Source organism: Micrasema longulum, unplaced genomic scaffold, assembly GCF_059751315.1.
Source record: "Micrasema longulum isolate JH-2025_06_02 unplaced genomic scaffold, ASM5975131v1 h1tg001481l, whole genome shotgun sequence".
Classification (NCBI taxonomy): Eukaryota; Metazoa; Arthropoda; class Insecta; order Trichoptera; family Brachycentridae; genus Micrasema; species Micrasema longulum.
Window position 1 is genome coordinate 153,295 of NW_028278666.1, and position 20,319 is coordinate 173,613.

General features: G+C 32.9%; 1 protein-coding gene across 1 annotated transcript in view; it reads left to right on the plus strand.

Moving 5' to 3' along the window:
• Positions 1–20,319, plus strand: part of LOC148275242 (calcium/calmodulin-dependent protein kinase kinase 1) — a 114,535-nt gene that overhangs the window by 88,108 nt on the left and 6,108 nt on the right. The window contains exons 4-6 of the mRNA XM_088235964.1: positions 577–721; positions 2,298–2,482; positions 13,619–13,831. Of these exons, the coding sequence (XP_088092090.1) occupies positions 577–721; positions 2,298–2,482; positions 13,619–13,831 (543 nt within the window). The remainder of the gene's footprint in view (positions 1–576; positions 722–2,297; positions 2,483–13,618; positions 13,832–20,319) is intronic.

Genomic DNA, 20,319 nt, shown 5'->3' on the forward strand with positions numbered 1-20,319 from the left:
GAACTAATTTCTAGATTGTGTCGATAATGCTTATCTCGGCCCCTCATCATATTTTACGGATATTGACATGTTTATGCACCTATCGTACATAGTTTTACCACACATTCGTCTGAGAGATAATAAATTCATAATAATTCTACAAGTTAACCAATAATATAATAAATACTGTTAATTGCATTTTTTTATGTTCCACCGGAATATACAGATTTATTATTTGGCAAGAAATTATTCATTATTCTATGAACCAAATTGATCAGTTGACAGGCGCTAAAAACGCTATCATATCGCCATCGAGAACAACTGTCCAGCAGCCCAAACACAATGACCGCACGATAAAATTTTCTTATGGATAAGTGTCAGTTAAGGACTTTTAATCGACGTGATAAATATCATGATGAACATCTGCGATTGAGCGCCTGGATTCTAGTTCTATTACACACACATAACTGTATTGTTTATCTATCCGAATGCGGATAAAACTTGTAATCATACGCGACATGAAACGTAGAAAATTAAATTGGCACAACTAGAAAAATAGTATCCTCAAATTTCATAAGTAATTTAATCTGCTTTCAGGTCCTGGACGATCCTTTGGAAGATCACCTGTACCTGGTATTCGAGTTGGTAGAGAGAGGTCCTGTGATGCAGTCCAACTCTGAGCCTATTCCTGAGAACCTTGCAAGGAGCTACTTCCGAGATGTGCTTCTGGGAATCGAATACTGTAAGTTTCCATCAAAATTTGTTTAAATATAAGTTTATTTCCCTAAAGAACAAGAACATTTTTAATACAGAAATGAAAGTTAAATAATATCATTATTTTAGGAAAAGGCTCACAAAGACAACATGATCAAATCGCTGAAACGATTTCAAACCTTTCTTTTTTGGAAGCCACCAAATTATACTTTATTCGATAGAACTTATAAAAGGGCCACGAATAGTAATTAAAGGGAGAAGAAAAAAGGACAATATCACAAAATTTGTTCGGGTGATGAATAAGACCCTTGTGTTATTCAATCTTGGGTAAAGAAGGTTGTAAAATACTTATTCGCTCAATTTATGTCTTTTTAGTAAGGATCATTTCTTCAGTTATTAATGAAAGAAGCATACTGAGAAAATTATTAAGAAGCTCTTCATAGTAATGAGAAATTTTAGTGGTTTTTTTTTATTTGTTAATGGACTATTACACTCAACCAAAATTTTTGTTTTTTTATGTTTATATATCGTATTTTCAGCGCTATGATTTCTTTAAGTTTCGTATTTCCGAAATAACTCCGCGTGTGACGTCAGAGGTGCTCTTCCGCTTATTCTTGATCAGTTCTGCCTATTGTTCCGTTGACGCTGAGCACACCGTCAATCTTCCATAACTCTCTTATTTTTGGTTGATGCATATGAAATAGTGACGTCATTTAAAGTAGTTCGTTTTGAATTCAATATTTTTATTATTCTTTTCGTACACTTTCAAGAACCTTTGCCGCACGATTTGATGCTCCACATCAATTGTATTCAATTTCTTGTAGGGATAAAGTTCCTCATTTCCTTTAATAAAGTTGATGAATGTTTTGGATTGAATTCCGGTAATAGATTTTCTTTAAATACTTACATAACTTTACTTCCCTTCAATTTAATAAACACCTTGCTAGAATGAGCCTTTCTGAAACCTGATGTAGGTTCTGCGGTGCAAGAGATGAAATACTTATACACATTATGTGAATGAGGATACTTTATATCACAAAAGAAGCCGCATCTTTGGGGGACCACTGATTGAACTTGAGGATGTAATAGAGCTCAATCCTACCTTATAGCCCGATATTCTAAGGACATGGCTTGGGGGGGGGAGATTTAGCAATATGAGAACACTCGCCCTACACTCAGTAGCCAGGATCTTTAACCCTAGACACCTAAGCTTCGTCGCATCGACGAATACGCGATAGCAAATACGCTGTATCTTTTTTTCGCTCACGCCGAAGATCGTGTGGTTGCCTGTCAACTCAGTACTTGCCACTGTCTCTCGAGAGAGTTATGTCCAGTGACGTTTGTTTCGAAATATCCACCGCAAAAATCATTCGTCGAATCGACGAATTGTCAGGTTTAATGGGGTTTGTACAAACGTCCACAAGTGTCCAGGGTTAAATACCTAGGCTTGGAAGGGGAGACCTGATTTACGTGAACCCGTCACAATAAATCTACACAGGTCCCAGTGGCGTCAAGATTTTATTAAAGCACAAACCCTTATCTACAAAAATTAGAATTATAAAAATTTCTTTATTCTAATGAATATTGTTTTTTTTTTCTTTTAGTGCACTACCAGAATATAATTCATCGCGACATAAAACCCGATAACCTCCTGGTTGGAGAAGACGGGAAGGTGCTGGTGGCTGATCTTGGAGGAAGCAGTGAGGGTTCAGGTAGTGGAGGACCAGGTACTCCAGCATTCCTGGCTCCGGAAGCTTTTCCATGCGCAAACCCTCAACAAGTTACTAAGGTAAGGTTAATAATTGGTATTATTATATTATGCATGTTTAAATTCAGGATTCCAAATTTCATCATCAATATGCATTAGTACTCGGAGCGTATAAACGATCGTATTGTACATATGTACGTCATGATGGCAAGATGAGCGGTTTTACGCTTCAAGCGCCAGAATAAGGCTTATGAAATATTATAGTGAATAACTACGGTTCTAAAAAAAAATGCTAACGGCGGGAATCAAACCCAGGAGCTCAGGCACGGTAGGCAAACGACAAACCGGTACATTACGTCGTACCAATCTCTATTCGGCGGATTTTTTATGGATTTTTCGAGAGTAGTCATCTAGTCAAAAACAGATTAAGATACTGTTAAGACAAAACCCAAATATATTAATTGTATCATAAAACCCGCGACCGATTGTGCGAAAGGCACTGCATTGGAACACCAAATACCGCGGATCTCGGTCATCTGTTACGTGAAGTTAAGGTGATAGGTCTAATACTTCAGGCTCCTGTTCAGGAATACTGAAATATTGTAAGTAAAATTACCTTAAAAACATATATTTTACGTTGACTCTACAAGGAACAGAATCTGGGACCTCAAGCATTGTAGGCGAACGTTTCCCCGCTCAATTTTCTTTTTCAGAATATTTGCCCGAGGGTGAGTCGAAAACGCTCGAGTGTCCCGATTCTTTTGCACATACATGCAGAATCGTATTATTTTCCTATCCGGACATGAACAGTATATTACCATTATTTAATTAGGGGTTAAGTAAATTACGTACACCTTTTCTTTCCTTGGCCGAACTAATCTAATCTTACATTACCTTTGAGACTTATACCGGAGCAGGGAGCAGGGAGCAGGGAGCAGTATGTATGCATTGTATATGTCTGATCTCTGTGTGGGATTGTTCTTTTATTCGCCCGTTCCTCGCACCTGACGAGTTGTACAATTCCCATTTGCCTAACAATTCACGGGTTTACGGCACAATAATTCAGTTCAACTCCACTCTTTGCAGGCTCCCCCTTCCCTCCCCGAGCCGTTGTCGGCATTTCTAGACTGTTCTGGTATATCGCCTCAGTGTTGCAAAAGGAATTCACCGTTCTAATGGCACTTCACAACTCCACGGAGCATGGGGGTATAAGATGCAACGTAAAATGACATAAATTAAAAACCGTTTTATGACAGTTTATCTCAATTCCAAATTAACAGAATGTACATTGTACAAGCGCTGTTTTCTGTAATAATAATAAAAGTAATAATATTTATTTGTTAATTGATTTGGTGTTTATTTTGTATAACTCCATATTTAAACTTATGATATTAGAAATCAAACACTGATTTGAGTCGACTGAACACTTTATTTTATTTTTACAAACATAAAAACAAACATTTCGTGACAATTGTTTCGCCTTGTTAGGGTATTGTCAAACGAATGTGAAGATTAGATGGATTAAATGTCCTTATATCATGCTTAAATCAGTGTTTGATTTCTAATGTTATAAGTTTTAATATTCATTTGATTCAGAAAAGTTGACAATCAACTACATTTTTTTATATTTCAATTTTTTGCCTAAAAACATTTAGACAAACTCAAAATATTGTAATATTTCTTATAATTATATTATTTCAATGATATGTATGTATATATATATATTTCTTTGAAATAATACTGTCTGCTTAACTAGGTAAAACCCAGTTAAAACGTTTTTTTATGCAGGAATAAATTATTTACTAAACCAGACCAATATTTTTAATAGTAACTGGCGGTTTATGAACCATTCATTTTCAAATATACATATTTTTTAATTTTAAAAAATGTTTTTATAGATTTATTTATTAATAGATACAATTGAAAAGTGTACATTTCTTTCATAAAATTAACAAGTCATTAATTCAAATGTGTCTTTAGAATTTCAATCAATTATATGATATTCTGATATCTTTCAACTTTTGAAATTAGTATTCAAGTGAAAAAAAATGCATACAATATAAGGGTTTTTTTAATACTGCGTGACTGAAATCGGAATATTTTCTCATTAACCGCAAAAACATTCTATATTAAAAATGAATAAAACATTTAGACTGTTTCAAACACAATATTGTAAAATATGAAAAACGGGTTTAACAATATTTTGTGAAATAATCCGAATGTTTCATTCATTCATTCATTCAGGGTATTGTTCCTACAGAACAAACCTTTTGAACTTTTTAAAAGATGGTGAATTATTTACAACTCATTGAAAATTGACACCAAAATTAAAATATTTGGGTTATTAACTGTGTAGTTTTATTTATTTTTTGAAAATATAAATATTATCAAATTTTAATAGGTACTAACGAATCTAATAAATGTCAATCCACGATAATTTTCCCGTGCCGTTTAGATTAGGATGATATGTGTGAAATAGGCTATTCTCCGTCGGGTATCACGCGGCTGGTTTGTTTATTTGGAAATTTTTAGAATAATAAACGGACTTTTTACGGAATCTTACTTTATATGCTTACTTTTTTTTCTTGTTTACTTAAATTATTAATTTTTTTAACTTCGAATATTTTTTTATTACTCATTTCTTTTCAATTTTTTCACATCTTTTTTCTGTTTATTTTGGATTTTATTTTCAATTGAGCATGTTTTTTTTTTGTTAATGTCCCTTGGGCGTTAATAAATAAATTAATAATAAATCTATTACCTAAAACATGTAGTAGATAAAAAGATTGTATTTTTTGTTAATAAGCAACATATTTTCAAAACAGTTTTTTTTTGCAGTTTATGAGAAAAGATTCCAATTTTGGCCATGCATTTTTGTAAAAAAATTCTTCAATTCACCATTCCTAAATTGTTGCCCGGCGCCTGACAGGTGCTAACTGCGAGACTGGCGTTGCGGGTTCGATTCCCGCCAGTTGCAAGAAAAAATCATTTTTTTTCTTAATTTTCTGAGTGTTGTGATGTATTTTTCATAGCTTCCTTCCATATCCTCTCTTTCCCACCTGCTGACTAGCCTCTGAAAAAGAGGCTTAGCGGATTATTCCTTTTTAAAAAAAACACTTGCTCCGTTATTTCATTTATTTAGCAAATCTGCATTTTACAAAAAATTATAATGTTTACATATTTGGTTTAATTATTTTTTAAAAATACATAAATTACTTTTAACTCAAGATTTATAAAAAAAAATTAACCTTAAAATTATAGAATATGAATATTTTATTTTTTTTTAAATTTATTTTTATTTAAGAAGGTAAACATGAACAGAAACAAATAAAAGGAAAAATAATGAAACCCACTAAACCGCGAAACCGGCTTGTCAGCAGGTCTCTTATTTTTCCTTTACAAAGAAAAAGAAAAATTATATAAATTTAAAAAGTAAACATTATTAAGAACTAAAAGCATACGTATTTCTACATAAAATTTATTTACAAAAAATTAAATAGATGACTGTTAACATAAAAAAATAATCAATATAAAGCTTTGTTACATATTAGCCATTTAAATATTTTTTCTTAAAAGTTTTGTCAACATTTTCTTTTAAGATCAGCCTAGGAATATTATTGAAAATTTTAGTGATTGTATAATGAAGTGTTTTTTGGCCATACTTAGGTTTTGTAAAGATTTATTTTTTTTCATGCTGGTTTTACAAGAAAGATCCCCACTGGTAATACCGTGCCTAATAATTGATTCCGCTAACGATTGATAAATAAGTCTTAATGTTTTTATTGGTACAAAATATTTTATACTAAACATACTGCCTATAATTGTCCTTAACCTTTTACATTATTTGGTAATATGTTTATCCCATTTTAAAAAAATATCAATAGTAATACCCAAATACACATATTCATTACCTACACCAATTTTTTCACAGGTTCATAATATGACAATACCATTATGAAGACAGTTAAAACTATGAGATACTATATGAATTTGATTAAGTACTGGTCTTTTTGCATTTATTATAAGACCCATATCATGCGACCATTTAAGCTAGGAATTGTAGTCTTCTTGATTGACTTTCCGCAATAGATGAATGTATGTTAGAAATTACAAGTGCCGTGTCATCGGCGTAAACATAATGTTTGGCATACTTTAAAAAATTGACATTGATGGGACGTAAGTAATATACAAAATCAGACCCAAAATGGATCCCGTAGAAGTTTAAACAATTTAAAAATAAATGTAAAAATTTAATAAATGGAATAATGTACCTACAATAATTAAAATAACAGTAGGTCAATCGAAACAAAACAAAAAGAAAGCGAGCACGCAAATAAGGTAATTTAATTCATTTAATATTGTAGTATTTAGTTTTGCAAAACATGCTTTGAAATATAATTATTTTTTAAACTATTTAAATTTTAGGGACATTTTCAAACAATCTTTACAACTATAAATTTATCAATTTATCTATAAATTCCGTAAATTGTAGGCTGTAAAAAAATATCCTTCTCGCCGAGACATTATTTCCTGTTCATTTCAGTCACTTAAATAAATGTACACATATTTGTATTATCATATGCTTTGAAAATACCTTTATCGTCATACGATTATGGAAGAAATTTCTAGGCACCGTTTTCAGGTAGAGAAATAATGACGTATGAATTACGTTGTTTTGTGTATGCGGTGTTTTGCTTCTCTGGGGAATGTTTAACCGTAAAGAAAACGCAAAAATAATGTCTGTTTTGTAGTCAAATAATGGAAAAATTCTACTTCGAAATAGTCAAGATGCTGAAGAAACTTTATATTTAAGTATTTACTTTTGATAAAAAGCTCGCTAAAGAGAAATGAAGGGTGAATAAATGTAGGTAAATATGACCGCCATTTTTTTTTCTTAACATATACATTTCTTAGAAATTGACATCATACATCTTACAGATCTTAGTGGCTGTCAATAATAACCATGGAATTACTTCAATATAGATGTACTGTACAAGTAACAGTTTGGACTGTATTCCACAATCCTGTAGCAAGGGGTAGGTGTTGGCCGTGTCTCGCTGCCGTCGTCGATCTCGGGGTCGTAAATCCCGAAAGTTATGAAGTCTCGAAATTCCTCTCAAGTCCGGTGTCACTGCGTAGGTCGGTGGAAGATACTGGTTCGTAGTCCTGGGGTGAAGCGATGGTCAAGTCCAAGGTGTAGATCCAGTAGTAGAGCGGGAGGTCGGGCGGGGTGACGAAATGAAACGATCAGACTAACTTGATGTCTCGAGGCGAACTCAATGTTTATTCTTTTAAATGTACACATTATATAGGGCGTGTTGCGGGCTCCCGCTACCTGCGTCCGAACCGGCGCACAGTGTTTCGTTTCATACAAGCTAGAAACTAAAAATTCTGAATGTACTTTTAACTCACGTATGCGATTCATTTAATCCTAAAAAGAGGTTTTTTTATTAAATATGTAATAATAATTCGTTTTATAAAAAATATGTCACATTTTGTTATTTCATAAACGAAATAAATTTTCTGGAAATTGATATCTGCATCCAATAATGTATTTAAGGATCATAAATAATTGAAATTATTACTTTAATTCTATTGAATGATAAATCGGTTAACCTATAAAATAAATCATTGAAAATTATATTAGATACTTAGGCATAAAATAAAGATTTCACCCGAGAGAACTAATCTGCCTTCACTTGTTTTGTCAGAATAACCATTTTACAGCTGATTTTATTATGTTAAACATGACAACTGAAAGAGTTTAAAGAAACTTAAAAGTTTGACATTGTAAGGAACACAGAAGTGAGGCAACGGACACAGCAACTCTTGGTATCTACTGTCATCCAAGGCGTTTTGGCTGGCAAGGCCATGTACTACGTATGCCTTCCGAGAGCCTTAACCATGCTTGCCTATGTTACAAAGCATCAGGTTCTTGGCGTCCTGGTCGTCCACTGTTGACAATTTGTGGGCAGTTTGCGTCAGAGTTGCGGTACGTGGACTTAACTTGGGAGGATGTACGGGAGGTCGATCGCTTGGCCGGAGGCAGATTATGGAATCCATATGCTCCACATAGGGAGCGGATATGGTATGATGATGATAAAACTTAAAGGTTTTTAAATAAAACATTTGTTATAAGTGATTTTCAAATAGATGTATTTTGAGAAATATAAAAAGAGCATGTAATGTAGATAAGCCAAAGGAATAAAATTCTTGTCGAGAAACTCTATTAATACTAATAGAGTTCATTTCACTGGGTTTGGCGCCACAAATATAACAGGACATGGTTGACTTATTTTCAGCCAAAACGTTGCAAATTTTACCATCTACCATTATTAAAAGCATTTTAAATTTTATGGACAATACTACACCTCCAATATTAACATTAAAATTTTCAAGTTTTTCAATTGCATCTTGAAGTTTTTCGATTTCAGACTTAGTAAGAATATCAGTTTCTTTGGCGAAAATAAATTTAATAGGACGACAATAAGAGGTTGAGGAAGGGCTTAAATTTTGCCAAATTACTATATTAGGGTTATCATTAAGCCTTAGTTGTATTGGAACGAATGACATAATAAATAAAAATTCATCTATTGCATACTCTGTGTGAAATTTCTGTTTATAATTACTATGTCCCGAGCTTCCATCTCCACCCTACTTGCATATAAGAGTCAGTACAGAACCTGAAGGAACTCTTTCTTTTAAGACTTCTGATTCTACATTAAGCAATCGTTCCACCGTATGATTTAAAATCACTTGTAGCTGGATTTCTGCACTAGTTTCCGTTATTTTGACAAATTTCTCGCTCAGGCAACATGCTTATTTTGTTTTTCATAAACTATAAAATGCCGGATATATGTTGTGGTTGGTTTTTATGGCATTTTTACGCATAACTTTGTAGGAATACGAAGATAATTTACAGTCAACGTATAAACTTAGCGCTTCCTCAATTGTCAATGCCCGCTGTTTGTTTACTTGTTGACGTTCCCTACGTATTTTTGCTATTTCATTGGGAGTAGCTTTCAAAATTTTCTTTAGGAGATCGGCAACTGTGCGTTTTCCTGATGCTCGAATAGATACCTGCGTGGCAAACGAAAGTTCTTCAGATGTCTTCGTACTCACTAAATCACGCACTTTTGTCCTTTTGCACTGATCACTGCATGCCCCAAAATCCTTTGCGGGCCTTCCAATAGACGTAGATGGTTCATTCATGTCTACTGAAGGACTTTGTCGAAAGTTTTCACATATCAAAATATTTTCACTACCGTCGAGCCATTCAATTTTTTTTTTAACAAATCTATCTAGTTTACAGCCAGATTCGGTCCATTTTCTGCTTATATTTAAACAAATAAGCTTAATTTGATTTTTTAACAGTTTTTCACCACTTGCACCGAGTTCACCGACTTCAAATTTACTAACAATATTATTTAACACTCCTTGAAGCCTTTCTTTCTTCGTCAAACTCTTCCACATCACGTACAATTCTTGACTGGAAATCTCGTATCTGGTACCTGTAAAATAACAAAATAAGATAGATGCAACTTCGTGCGGTAAAATATCGAAACTGTAATGAATTAACAATAAATTGGTCTATTGAAAAATAAAAATAATATTTTGCTACTTTGATATACTCTCCGAGATAAATTCTCGAGAAGTTAGAAATTGATATTTTTTTAACTACTGAAAAATACATAAGTTAAATTATTGTTTTTTTAAATACCTAAATAAAATACATTAAAATATTAGAAAAAAAACCATACAACATACCTTCCAAAATAGCTTCCATTTTTTTTTAAATCGAAATAAAAAACTTTAAACTTGATAAACAACCTTTACACGTCGGACGCCAAAATGCAAATAAATGTAATTAGGCTTTCAAAAACCAATTATCCGACTTTCATATTCTGGTTTGAATCACCCTAAGCATTAATCACCCCGATTAGGCTTACAATCGTCACACTAACTATCTGGTAATGCCCCCATGACGTCATCGTTTAAGAATTCAAAAGTGACTTTTTATATTGTAGCTTGTATGGGTCAAAACACTGTGCGGCGTTAGGCCAATACGGGAGTGGGGGGGGAAATACCGCTCCCACTATACCCGGCCGGCGCGCCTCCCCCAAAGTGCATATAGGGAGGTGCCGGTGCTCGGCCCGGTCACTTCGCTGGGAGCCGCCGCACGCGCCACATCAATTACAAAATGCCTTTTTTAAGGCAGTCTTTATACAAATACAAATATGCATGTTAGGGCAATAACGCGTCAAACGTCTAGATTCAGGCCCTTTTTAGGGCCTGTAACACAAATTCCTGCTCTATAGTACCCCGGTATCGCTAAAGTCAGACCCGAAAGTGGAATATTCATCCTTTATTGTGGGTCCAACATTTAGCCTACAGATACCGGGGGCCCTAACTATATTATTGCATTTCATTCACATATTTAACCGTCCGTTACAATAGATAAAATTTTATGTTTGAAAAATCTCTCACGAAACATTTTTCTTATTAATAATATCGAGTAATCTTACAATTTATTTTATTTTATTAGGCACAGCAAATAAAAATTTAGAAGCATACGTTATTATATTGTATTACGTCATTGGCTAGATAAAGTGGCCACTTTACACACTGTGTCATATTCACCATTCTGTCTTTGTTTGAACATCCATATTTCTTCACTTCTTCAATCTGTTGATTTTAGTAAAGTAAAAGAGCAGAGACCTTTATTCTTGTGAAGATGGTAAAAATTGACTAATTGATTTTAGGTGTTGCAATGTAATTCAATTCAAATCGGAACATATTTCACTAAAATATAGGCAGAATGGTGAATGTAACACTCTAGCACTGTGCGTAAAGTGGCCACTTAATCCAGCTAATGACAGGTCACTAGGCCTATAAATGCCTGGACTCCCTTATTTCAATCTCTAACATGTTCTTCATCTTTGTTGTGATTTGTAAATATTAATAAATCCCTAGGGGGTGAAATCCAGTTTTTTGTCTATAAACATTTTGAAACACTCAAAATAATGAATTCAATTCTTCCATCTCTTGATCATTGTGAAGATAAAGAGCTGATAGTTTTATTAATGTGTAAAATGTGCGTTTTTAAATATTCGCCACCGACAAAATTAGCATTTAGATTCCTACAGTATTTAGGCAGAAATTTAATATTTTGTACTTGCGGCTAAATTATTTTTTTTACTTTATTCATTTCACTGGTAAAATATTCCTCTGTAGTTCGAACTGTCAGTAGAGTCACAGTGAGTCACATCTTGCTGGAAGATGTGCTTCTATAAAATGCTGCGAACGCCTAGTTGCATTCCACCGGCAACACTACTGACTAGTCCAACTCGTTAGCATCCACGTCGCGAACCCCGGGCAATGGGATCACACTCATAACGGTGTGATCACAGCAGATAACGAGAGGATGAAAGGCGAGTTTTTGGCGCCTCAAAACCAAAACCAACCAGCTAAGGGAAGGTAACCCCGACAGAAAATCCACCAGAGAAGGCAACGGGAAACCACTCTGGTCCTCTTTTCCCAGGAATCACTACGGCGAGTACATCAATAAGCAGTCGTCCTGGCTGCGAAATGTAAAATTAGCTCAGTACAGATACATAAGCTTTCGCTGTAGTGATCGCCAACGTCGGGGGGACCCGGCAAGGCACTAGAAGAAGAAGAAGAATTATAATGACGTGGATCTACGTTGTATATCTGTCGCCGCCGAATAGTTAAACCAGACACTCAACTGAGCGGATAAGCTGTTCATTTAATGCCAGCATTTAACTGAATGACTAGGCTAACTTTAGGATAACTCAACGTTAAATGAATTAAGATAACTCAACGTTCAACGTGTTGGTTTGTTGAAACGGCCGAACCAAAAGCCACCGGGTTAGATTAGGATATGTCGGGTTAAGTTAAATAATAATAAAATTATTTTTTACTTAACTTATTAATTTAAGTTTAGGATTAATTAGTAAGTAAGGTAAAAAACATTTTTCTAAATTTAACCCAACCTATATTAACTCACATAACAAAATAAATTAAAAAATACAACAATTATTATTTTTGTATTCAAATTAAAAAGGCTAAGGCGACATATCCAGACTTCCAGACTTATATTTTAAATGCGAAAGTGTGTTTGTCTGTTTCTTTGTGTTTCCTTCACGTCGTGACGAAGCAACCGATCAACGTATTTTTGCATAAGGATAGCCGAAGAGCTGAGAAGTTTTATAGGCTACTTTTATGCCGAAAAACCCGCGGATATAAGCTAGTATTTCATATTTTAAATATACGAGTTTAATAAATAAATGTTTGTCGCAGAAGGCAAAAACTAGCAGTTTACTGTTGAGTCCTGGTACTGACCCTTGTGTATGGGAGTGAGATATGAAATTGGAAAAACAAAGAATAAAGAACGCCGAATGCAGTCAATGTGCGATCTCTCGGGTGAATGTGTGGTAAATCTATGTATGATAGGTGTACAAATGTCGAGATTTGAGCATCGTGTAAGGCTGAGACAAGCATTATCGACGAAATCAAGAAAGGAGTGCTGCGTTGTAGAGCGAATGGACGGCGAAAGAATGTCCAAAAGGATTTACGATTCGAACGTTCACGGATGCAGAAAACGAGGAAGACCGAGAAAGTTATGGCATGAGCAAATTCAGCAAATACTCGAAGATGGACACCTCAAGGGTCGCAATAATCGGCGTGCGTGCATGAGATGATGTATGAATGTAGACGAAGCGAGATATGTATACAAAAAAGGATGATTTCGTATGCTATCCTCTCTGCCTACCCCCACGGGGAAACGGCAAAATGTATGTTGGCGAGTATTTTTCTAATGCAATTATAATTCATTCTTTTGATGTGCGCAATATGAGCAGTAAAAATATCCATAGAATGTAGAGTGGTCAGAAATTTTACTTTAATGCATTTTAAGAATTTCTTTTGTGAGAAAAGCTCGTAAAACTGCTGTTAAGCGTTGCTACGTTTATTGCGCAATAATAAAAAGGCGTTTAACTCTAATCGTCTCGTCGTCTGTTTTGTCAGATAATTGGAATTTTATGCAACAAAGTATATAAAAGTAGATATTTACTGTATAATTTGAGTCGTGCAGCCTCTATTTCTTTTGTTCCCTCAACAATCTCATACGGCGGTCTCTTCCCTTCGTTAAATTCAGTTACGGATGTTCATTTCAAACATATGTCTTATTTCCCCCAGGCGTCCGACGTTTGGTCGATGGGCGTGACCCTGTACGCGCTGGTGACTGGTCAGCTGCCCTGGACGGCCGAGGAAGCCACCGGCCTGTACTCCCTCATCAGGAGACAGCCCCTGACCTTCCCTCCCTCCACCCTCGCCCCGTCGCTGCTGCAGCTCATCACACGGATGCTAGACAAGGACCCCCAATCGAGGATCACCCTTCCGGAGATAAAGGTAAATTATAAAAATAATAACGTCGATAATGATGAAAGGATGCAAAAAGTATTATAAAATTTTAACGAGATCGTTTTAAAGTAGGTAAACAGAAGAAATACCCCAGCTTATTTTTTTTTAATGGTAGCAAGAATACGTGTGTATTTTTAAATATCAAAGCAAGATATACGTTTATGTATATAAATAAGTAATGTACTGGTATATTTTTTGCAAATTTCTCTATTTGTTTTTTATATTCATTCTTCGATTTACGAGTATATTAACTCTTAAAAGACTGTGCTGAATAATCCCTTTGCAGCCGGTGGTGTAACACAATGTGACCACAAGCATAAGTCGAGATATTTTGAAATGTAAGCTAAAATACCAAATTATTTACAATGGTATGTGTTAAAAATGATCTTTATTCAAAGATGTTACATAAAAAATATAAAATTAAAGCATATTTATGCAAAATAAAGTTAGAAATTGTGTTCATTCCTTTTAAAATCCCGCCAGCAAGCGCTGCCGCCCGCGTCTGGTTGTCGACTGAATTCCGAATTACACTTACGACTGAATTTAGCGGAAATAGATCAACCGGGAGACTAGAAAGTATGCTATGCTAATACAACTCTTATTTGAATGCAAAAAAGAATATCAATTTTTTATTGCAAATAAATACTAGATTTTATTAGAATAAATAAAAACGCTGTTAAAACATATTCTTAGAATAATATTGAAATGAAACCTAAAAAATTAGCAAAAAAAACTTGTAAGAAATAAAATAATAGTACGTAATACGTGATATAATCAAATCATAATTAAAATACACAAAAATGACAACGTAAACACGTTTTTTAAAACTAGTTACGAACAAATTTTTTGAACACTTTAAATGAAATAACTTTGCACACTTCCTTGGGTACACTTCCACTTATTTGTTTGACCAATTAGCGCTTTCATCCTCTAATGGACATCTTCAGACTGGCGAATATTATACAATGTAAGGATGATTTATAGAAATCAAAATATTATCTTAAGTGTGGAAATGAGTGGAAGTGTACCAAGTATTTTTGATTAATAACTTATATGTAAATGTATGTAAATATTACATCATTACAATGAAATTCCATCAAGAATTGTCAAAAAATAATTTAAATCAGATAAATTGTGAATAAATTGTAGAAACATTTCGGGAACACGGTGTGTTAAATACAGCGTCAGCTTAGTATACTACAAAAAACTTCACGCGACTGATGTGCTCTCTGTCCCACAAGTGGTATAATTCTGTATCGTGCTCTTTCGGTATTGTTTTCTCGGTCACTCAAGCTCCGCCCCTAACGAATAGTGTCCTTGTCGGTCTTCTGATATGCTATATTCTCGTGCTCTTTCTTATAAAATTTAATAAACCACTTATAATACTGGCATCTCTTTCGTTTGTTTAAATTTATTTTACAAAATGAAGAAATTGTTTTTTATAGAAAAAGCCCGTGCATTTTTCATAAAAATGTTTCCTTATTTTGGTGTAAAAAAGTCCATATAAGGATTACAAAAAATATGAGTTGGTTATTTAAAAAAATAAGAGAGTTATTAAATGTTTTTTACCCGAGGTAGACATCCGTTACCGCATAGCCACACATGAGTTAAGGCGAACTAAAAAATAATCAATTTGATAATTTGGTTATAGAATTTTAGTATACTATTTTTAATAAATGATTGAGGAATTCCAGCCCAACCCGGAATTACATTTTAAAAATGTTTTCGTGTACACGTGAATATTTAAAAATTTTGGAGTAGGATGAAATGTCTCAAAAACGCACGCAAAAATAAATAAAAAATGTTAAAAATAGTATTCATTTTAAAATCGTAAATAATGACGTCACTCCTTATATCTACATGTAGTATTTCCGGTTTCCGCTTTAAAGCCGCACCTTGTAAGGAACGTTCTGACCATAGAAAAAAAAGAGTATAATTTGTATAATTTGACATTTCAACCAGAGATTATGTCAACTTTTTAGGTTTTTCTAAATCGAAGCGTTCGTAAAAACAACCATAACATAGAAATGAGCAAATTACGATCAACTAAATGAAGTAATCAACGCAATATTTATTTTATTTTATTTTATTTGGGATTTTTACAGCTATTACATAAACAAAATAAGTAGAAAATTTTTAAAAAAGGTAAAGACAATTTTAAAAAATCCACTGTAAATATAATGACACATAATATATAAGAAAAGAAGTTTAGTAATTGTATTTGTGTGACGTTTGTATTAATGTGTATGTGAATGTGTGTATGCGTGAATGAATGAGGGAGAGGATACATGTGCGTGTGGGAATGAATGAGGGAGAGGGTGCGTGTGTGTGGGTGTGTAAGTATTAAAAAATAATTGTTAAAAACTTGTAATTGTATGCAAAAGGGTACAATAAAGAGCTTAGTAAAAAGTTAGAAACCTTTTTGTTAAAATTCAAATCAAGAAATGATATAAATTGTATTTTTTTTTAAAAGCATGTTAAATTTCAAAACCGTATTCCGAAAAAAAAAAATCATTTTATTTTAAAATTTAACTGATACACATCGAATGAATAATGTGCGACGAGTCCTATACAATATGGTAGATAACCACAAAATGCAGTAAATACGAAATAATGACAACAATAAAATAAGGTTTGACAATACGCGAACGTTGATTCAAAACGAACACACAAATGCATATTATATGCACCTACATAATATATAAATAAGAATAACATATAAGTTTGATAGAAATGATTCGGATTATAAAAATCAGGTGTCACAAACAGTTGGCCCGCAGTACAGGGATACATACTTATATTAAAAGATCTTCTCTCTATAAAAATTATATTTGTTCAGGGATAGAGAGCAACGAAGAGGAGGATACGGACAAAGACAATTTATTACCTATGGCAGTTTTGATAAATTTAATATTTTTGGTAAATATGTCTATGTCGTTAAATTTCCCGTTATACGTATCCATAATACGGTTAATCGGAGCGTTTTTTGACGAATTTGTTCTGCATTTAGGTATGAGGAAAAGTTGTGTAATATTCCATAGATTCTTGTCAGATCAGTGAAAGTAAGAACGCCAACCGTTTCATGACGTCACTACTGAAAAGTGACACTGATTACAGTCATTTGGCGCGGTATTTGATAAATGTAACTTTAAAAAATCATATCTTAGTAAATAACACACAAAAAAATAATAATATTTTTAAACTTATAATTAGAAATCAAACACTGATTTGAGTCTACTGAACACTTTATTTTATTTTTACAAATATAAACATATAAAAATAAAAACTTCGTGACAATTGTTTCGCCTTATTAGGGCATTTTCAAACGAATGTCTAATAAAAATGAAAATGCCCTAATAAGGCGAAACAATTGTCGCGAAGTTTTTATTTTTATATGTTTATATTTGTAAAAATAAAATAAAGTGTTCAGTAGACTCAAATCAGTGTTTGATTTCTAATTATAAGTTTAAATATGGAGTTCTACAAAATAAACACCAAATCAATCAATAAAAATAATATTTTTGCTTAGTTAAATGTACGCTAATAGAAAAAAAAAATAGAAAACAGCGGAATTCCTCATTATTAGAAAGTTTCCTTAGGCAAACTGGACGAAATGCAAAAGAAAAAGATCATGAAAATTTGTCCCACTTTACGTACTCTCACTGATGATTTTTTTCTCGTTTATCGTGCTTTGTATAATCTAAATCGTTAATGATTTTTACAAGCAATATCCAAGAAAACGTAAAAATACATATAAATTCATCGCTTTCGTCATTTTTTCCAAAAAAATCTACCTTAGTCCGGGAGAACAACTATTTTTTCTTCATGATAATTATTTCAATCACTGAGTGCTATTTCATTAACGAATTATTTCTACTGCATTAATCGGTCAACCACTGTTGCTCGTATTTTAAAAACTTAATACAGAGGAGAATATGAACCTATAACGTAAAATATTAATTTAGTAGAAATAATGTGACGTGAAAATTTTTACATTTAATAGTTTTATTTTCAAAAGAAATTTCTACCTAGATGGGTAAAAAAGTCATTTATGTTAAGTGTGACTTAAAATACTTTTCATTATGTGCATTTATTTCATTATTTATTTATAAGTAAAGTCCGAAAAGTTAGAAAGAGCATTTTACACAGTTTTACGTAGAATTAACCTCAGTCGAAAAAATCGCGCACAAATCAAAAATATTTTTTTATTCCCATTAAATAATTGGTTGGTTGGAAGAAATTGCCATTTGGCAATAAGCCCGCCAATGTACAAATAACATTATGTACAAAAAGTTAAATAAATAAAATTAAAATACTCTCTCTAAACTTATAATTAATTTAAAGAAGAGCGATAAACATATTAATAGTGCTTCCATGAGGAAATTATCGCTAAAAACGAACGTTCTTCGTTATTTAAAAAAATATACAGCCCGTGGACGAAGCCGAGTTTGTTGCGAAGTCGTCTATTGAATGTATTCCGAATTGGTACACGAAAAGCCGCTGAATTTATGGCATCTTTTGCTCGAATCCCCAGTGCAGTGGGTCGCCAGTCACCATTGATTATTCGTTGTAAGTTTTCTCTCCGCCATCTTGCCAAATTGATGACCGCCGCATTGGAGTCTGCTTCCTGTTGAATAATTTATTCCCACTCCTCGTGTTCCCGCGGGAGAAATAACAAAATATTGTGAGAATTACTGCGCTCACGGAACGTGTCGACGAGGGATTATCCTGTGAAGAGCTTCCCTTGTACTAACTAGGGCGAAATATTCAGCCTAAAACACTCGTGGCATGGTAGTAAAAGCCTCATGTATAAATTACATTTGTCCGACATTATTACATATTTTAAATGCTTTGTACGTGGGTGGACTTATTTAATTTAATTATTGTTACGCTTTACTTTAAAAATATTTTAATAAGTAGAATCACTCAGTTAACTATCTCAAAACATGTCACTTTGACTTCTGGGAAAACCATAGTGGTAATAATTAATGACAATGTAGGTAAGTACTTTAATAAATAATACAATAAACGCCGATTTTTTCAGCACTGAAACTGAGACAAACAGTTCTGACTGAATTTACTCTTTAATAAAAGGATCCACAAATTAATGTGCAGTTGGCTGTAAAGAGTTAAGTAATGGCCCAATAATCGTTTATTTTGAATGTGTTTATTTCATTTTTACTATTAATCTGCTGCTGTTTAAACATAAATCAATCAACAGTATCAATCTAAGTGTTATTTCTGTTTTTGACGTAGAATCAATGGATCTGTCCGTTTCAGATGACAGTCCAGAAAAAAAGACATAGTATACCCCTGTACAAACTCTCGTACTCCGATATCACATCGAGCGGTAATCGCCAAAATATCGTTACCAACAAAAACATTATATTACAGGAGAATATTTTATCTTCTTAATTTTTATTAGTATTATTTTATTTTTTTTATTTCACTTTTTACATAACACTTTTTTTTATATGAATACCTCACTGGGCACAACCCCTGTCGAGGCATTCATTTACATGATTTAATATATTATAACTATGGTTTCTAAAAAATATATACAAAATACATATAAAATAATACATATTCATACTTAAATCCACAGAGATATATATATATATATATATATATACATAAAATAATAGTAAGAAAAAATAAAACAACATTATATTATTTGTACAGCTCACATACTTAACTACTGTGCAGACATTGGGTCAAGTAACAAGCTACTGCCAGCTCCCGGTGGCCCAACATCCGCACAAATGCCAAATATACGAGTATATGACATATTTTATTCATCGAGACACTGTGTGGATACAAATACAAAACATGAGATACAAAAATAATTATATATAAACAAGTCTAAAAATCTAAAATCTAAAAACCAGTTTAAAAATGTTGCATCAATAATTTGATTGTATAATTCTCTTGTACGTAGCAAGTTGGAATTTGGAAATATTGTTTGGTCACCTCATTATGTGATTTATAAAAATAGAATTGAAACCGTACAAAAAAAAATTACTTCGTTCTTTGTCATGTGTAACATGGGCAGAATACTTCAATGTTATGAAGAGCGCTTGGAGTATTTTAAAATTGAAAAGTTAGAAACTAGGAGACAAATTATAGATATGATGTACTTGTATAATATAATTCACAATAATGTTGATTCAGTGTTTTGTGTTGAAAATGTGCCATTGTACGTTCCCCGTAGGCGTCTGAGATCACAAGATACATTATACCTTCAATTTTTTACAAACAACACATTTTAACCCTCTTGCAAGTATGTTAAGACTCTATAACAAAATAGAAAAAAAGTTAACATTGACATGTATCATGAATCATGATAGAGCAAATGATTATAAAAAAATATTACTATGTATCTTAAATCAAATGCCCAATCCTTATTTTTGTGTATGTAAATTAATTTTAGTCTATTTTATTCCATCTTATATGTTTTTATTTTCTCTTTTCTTTTC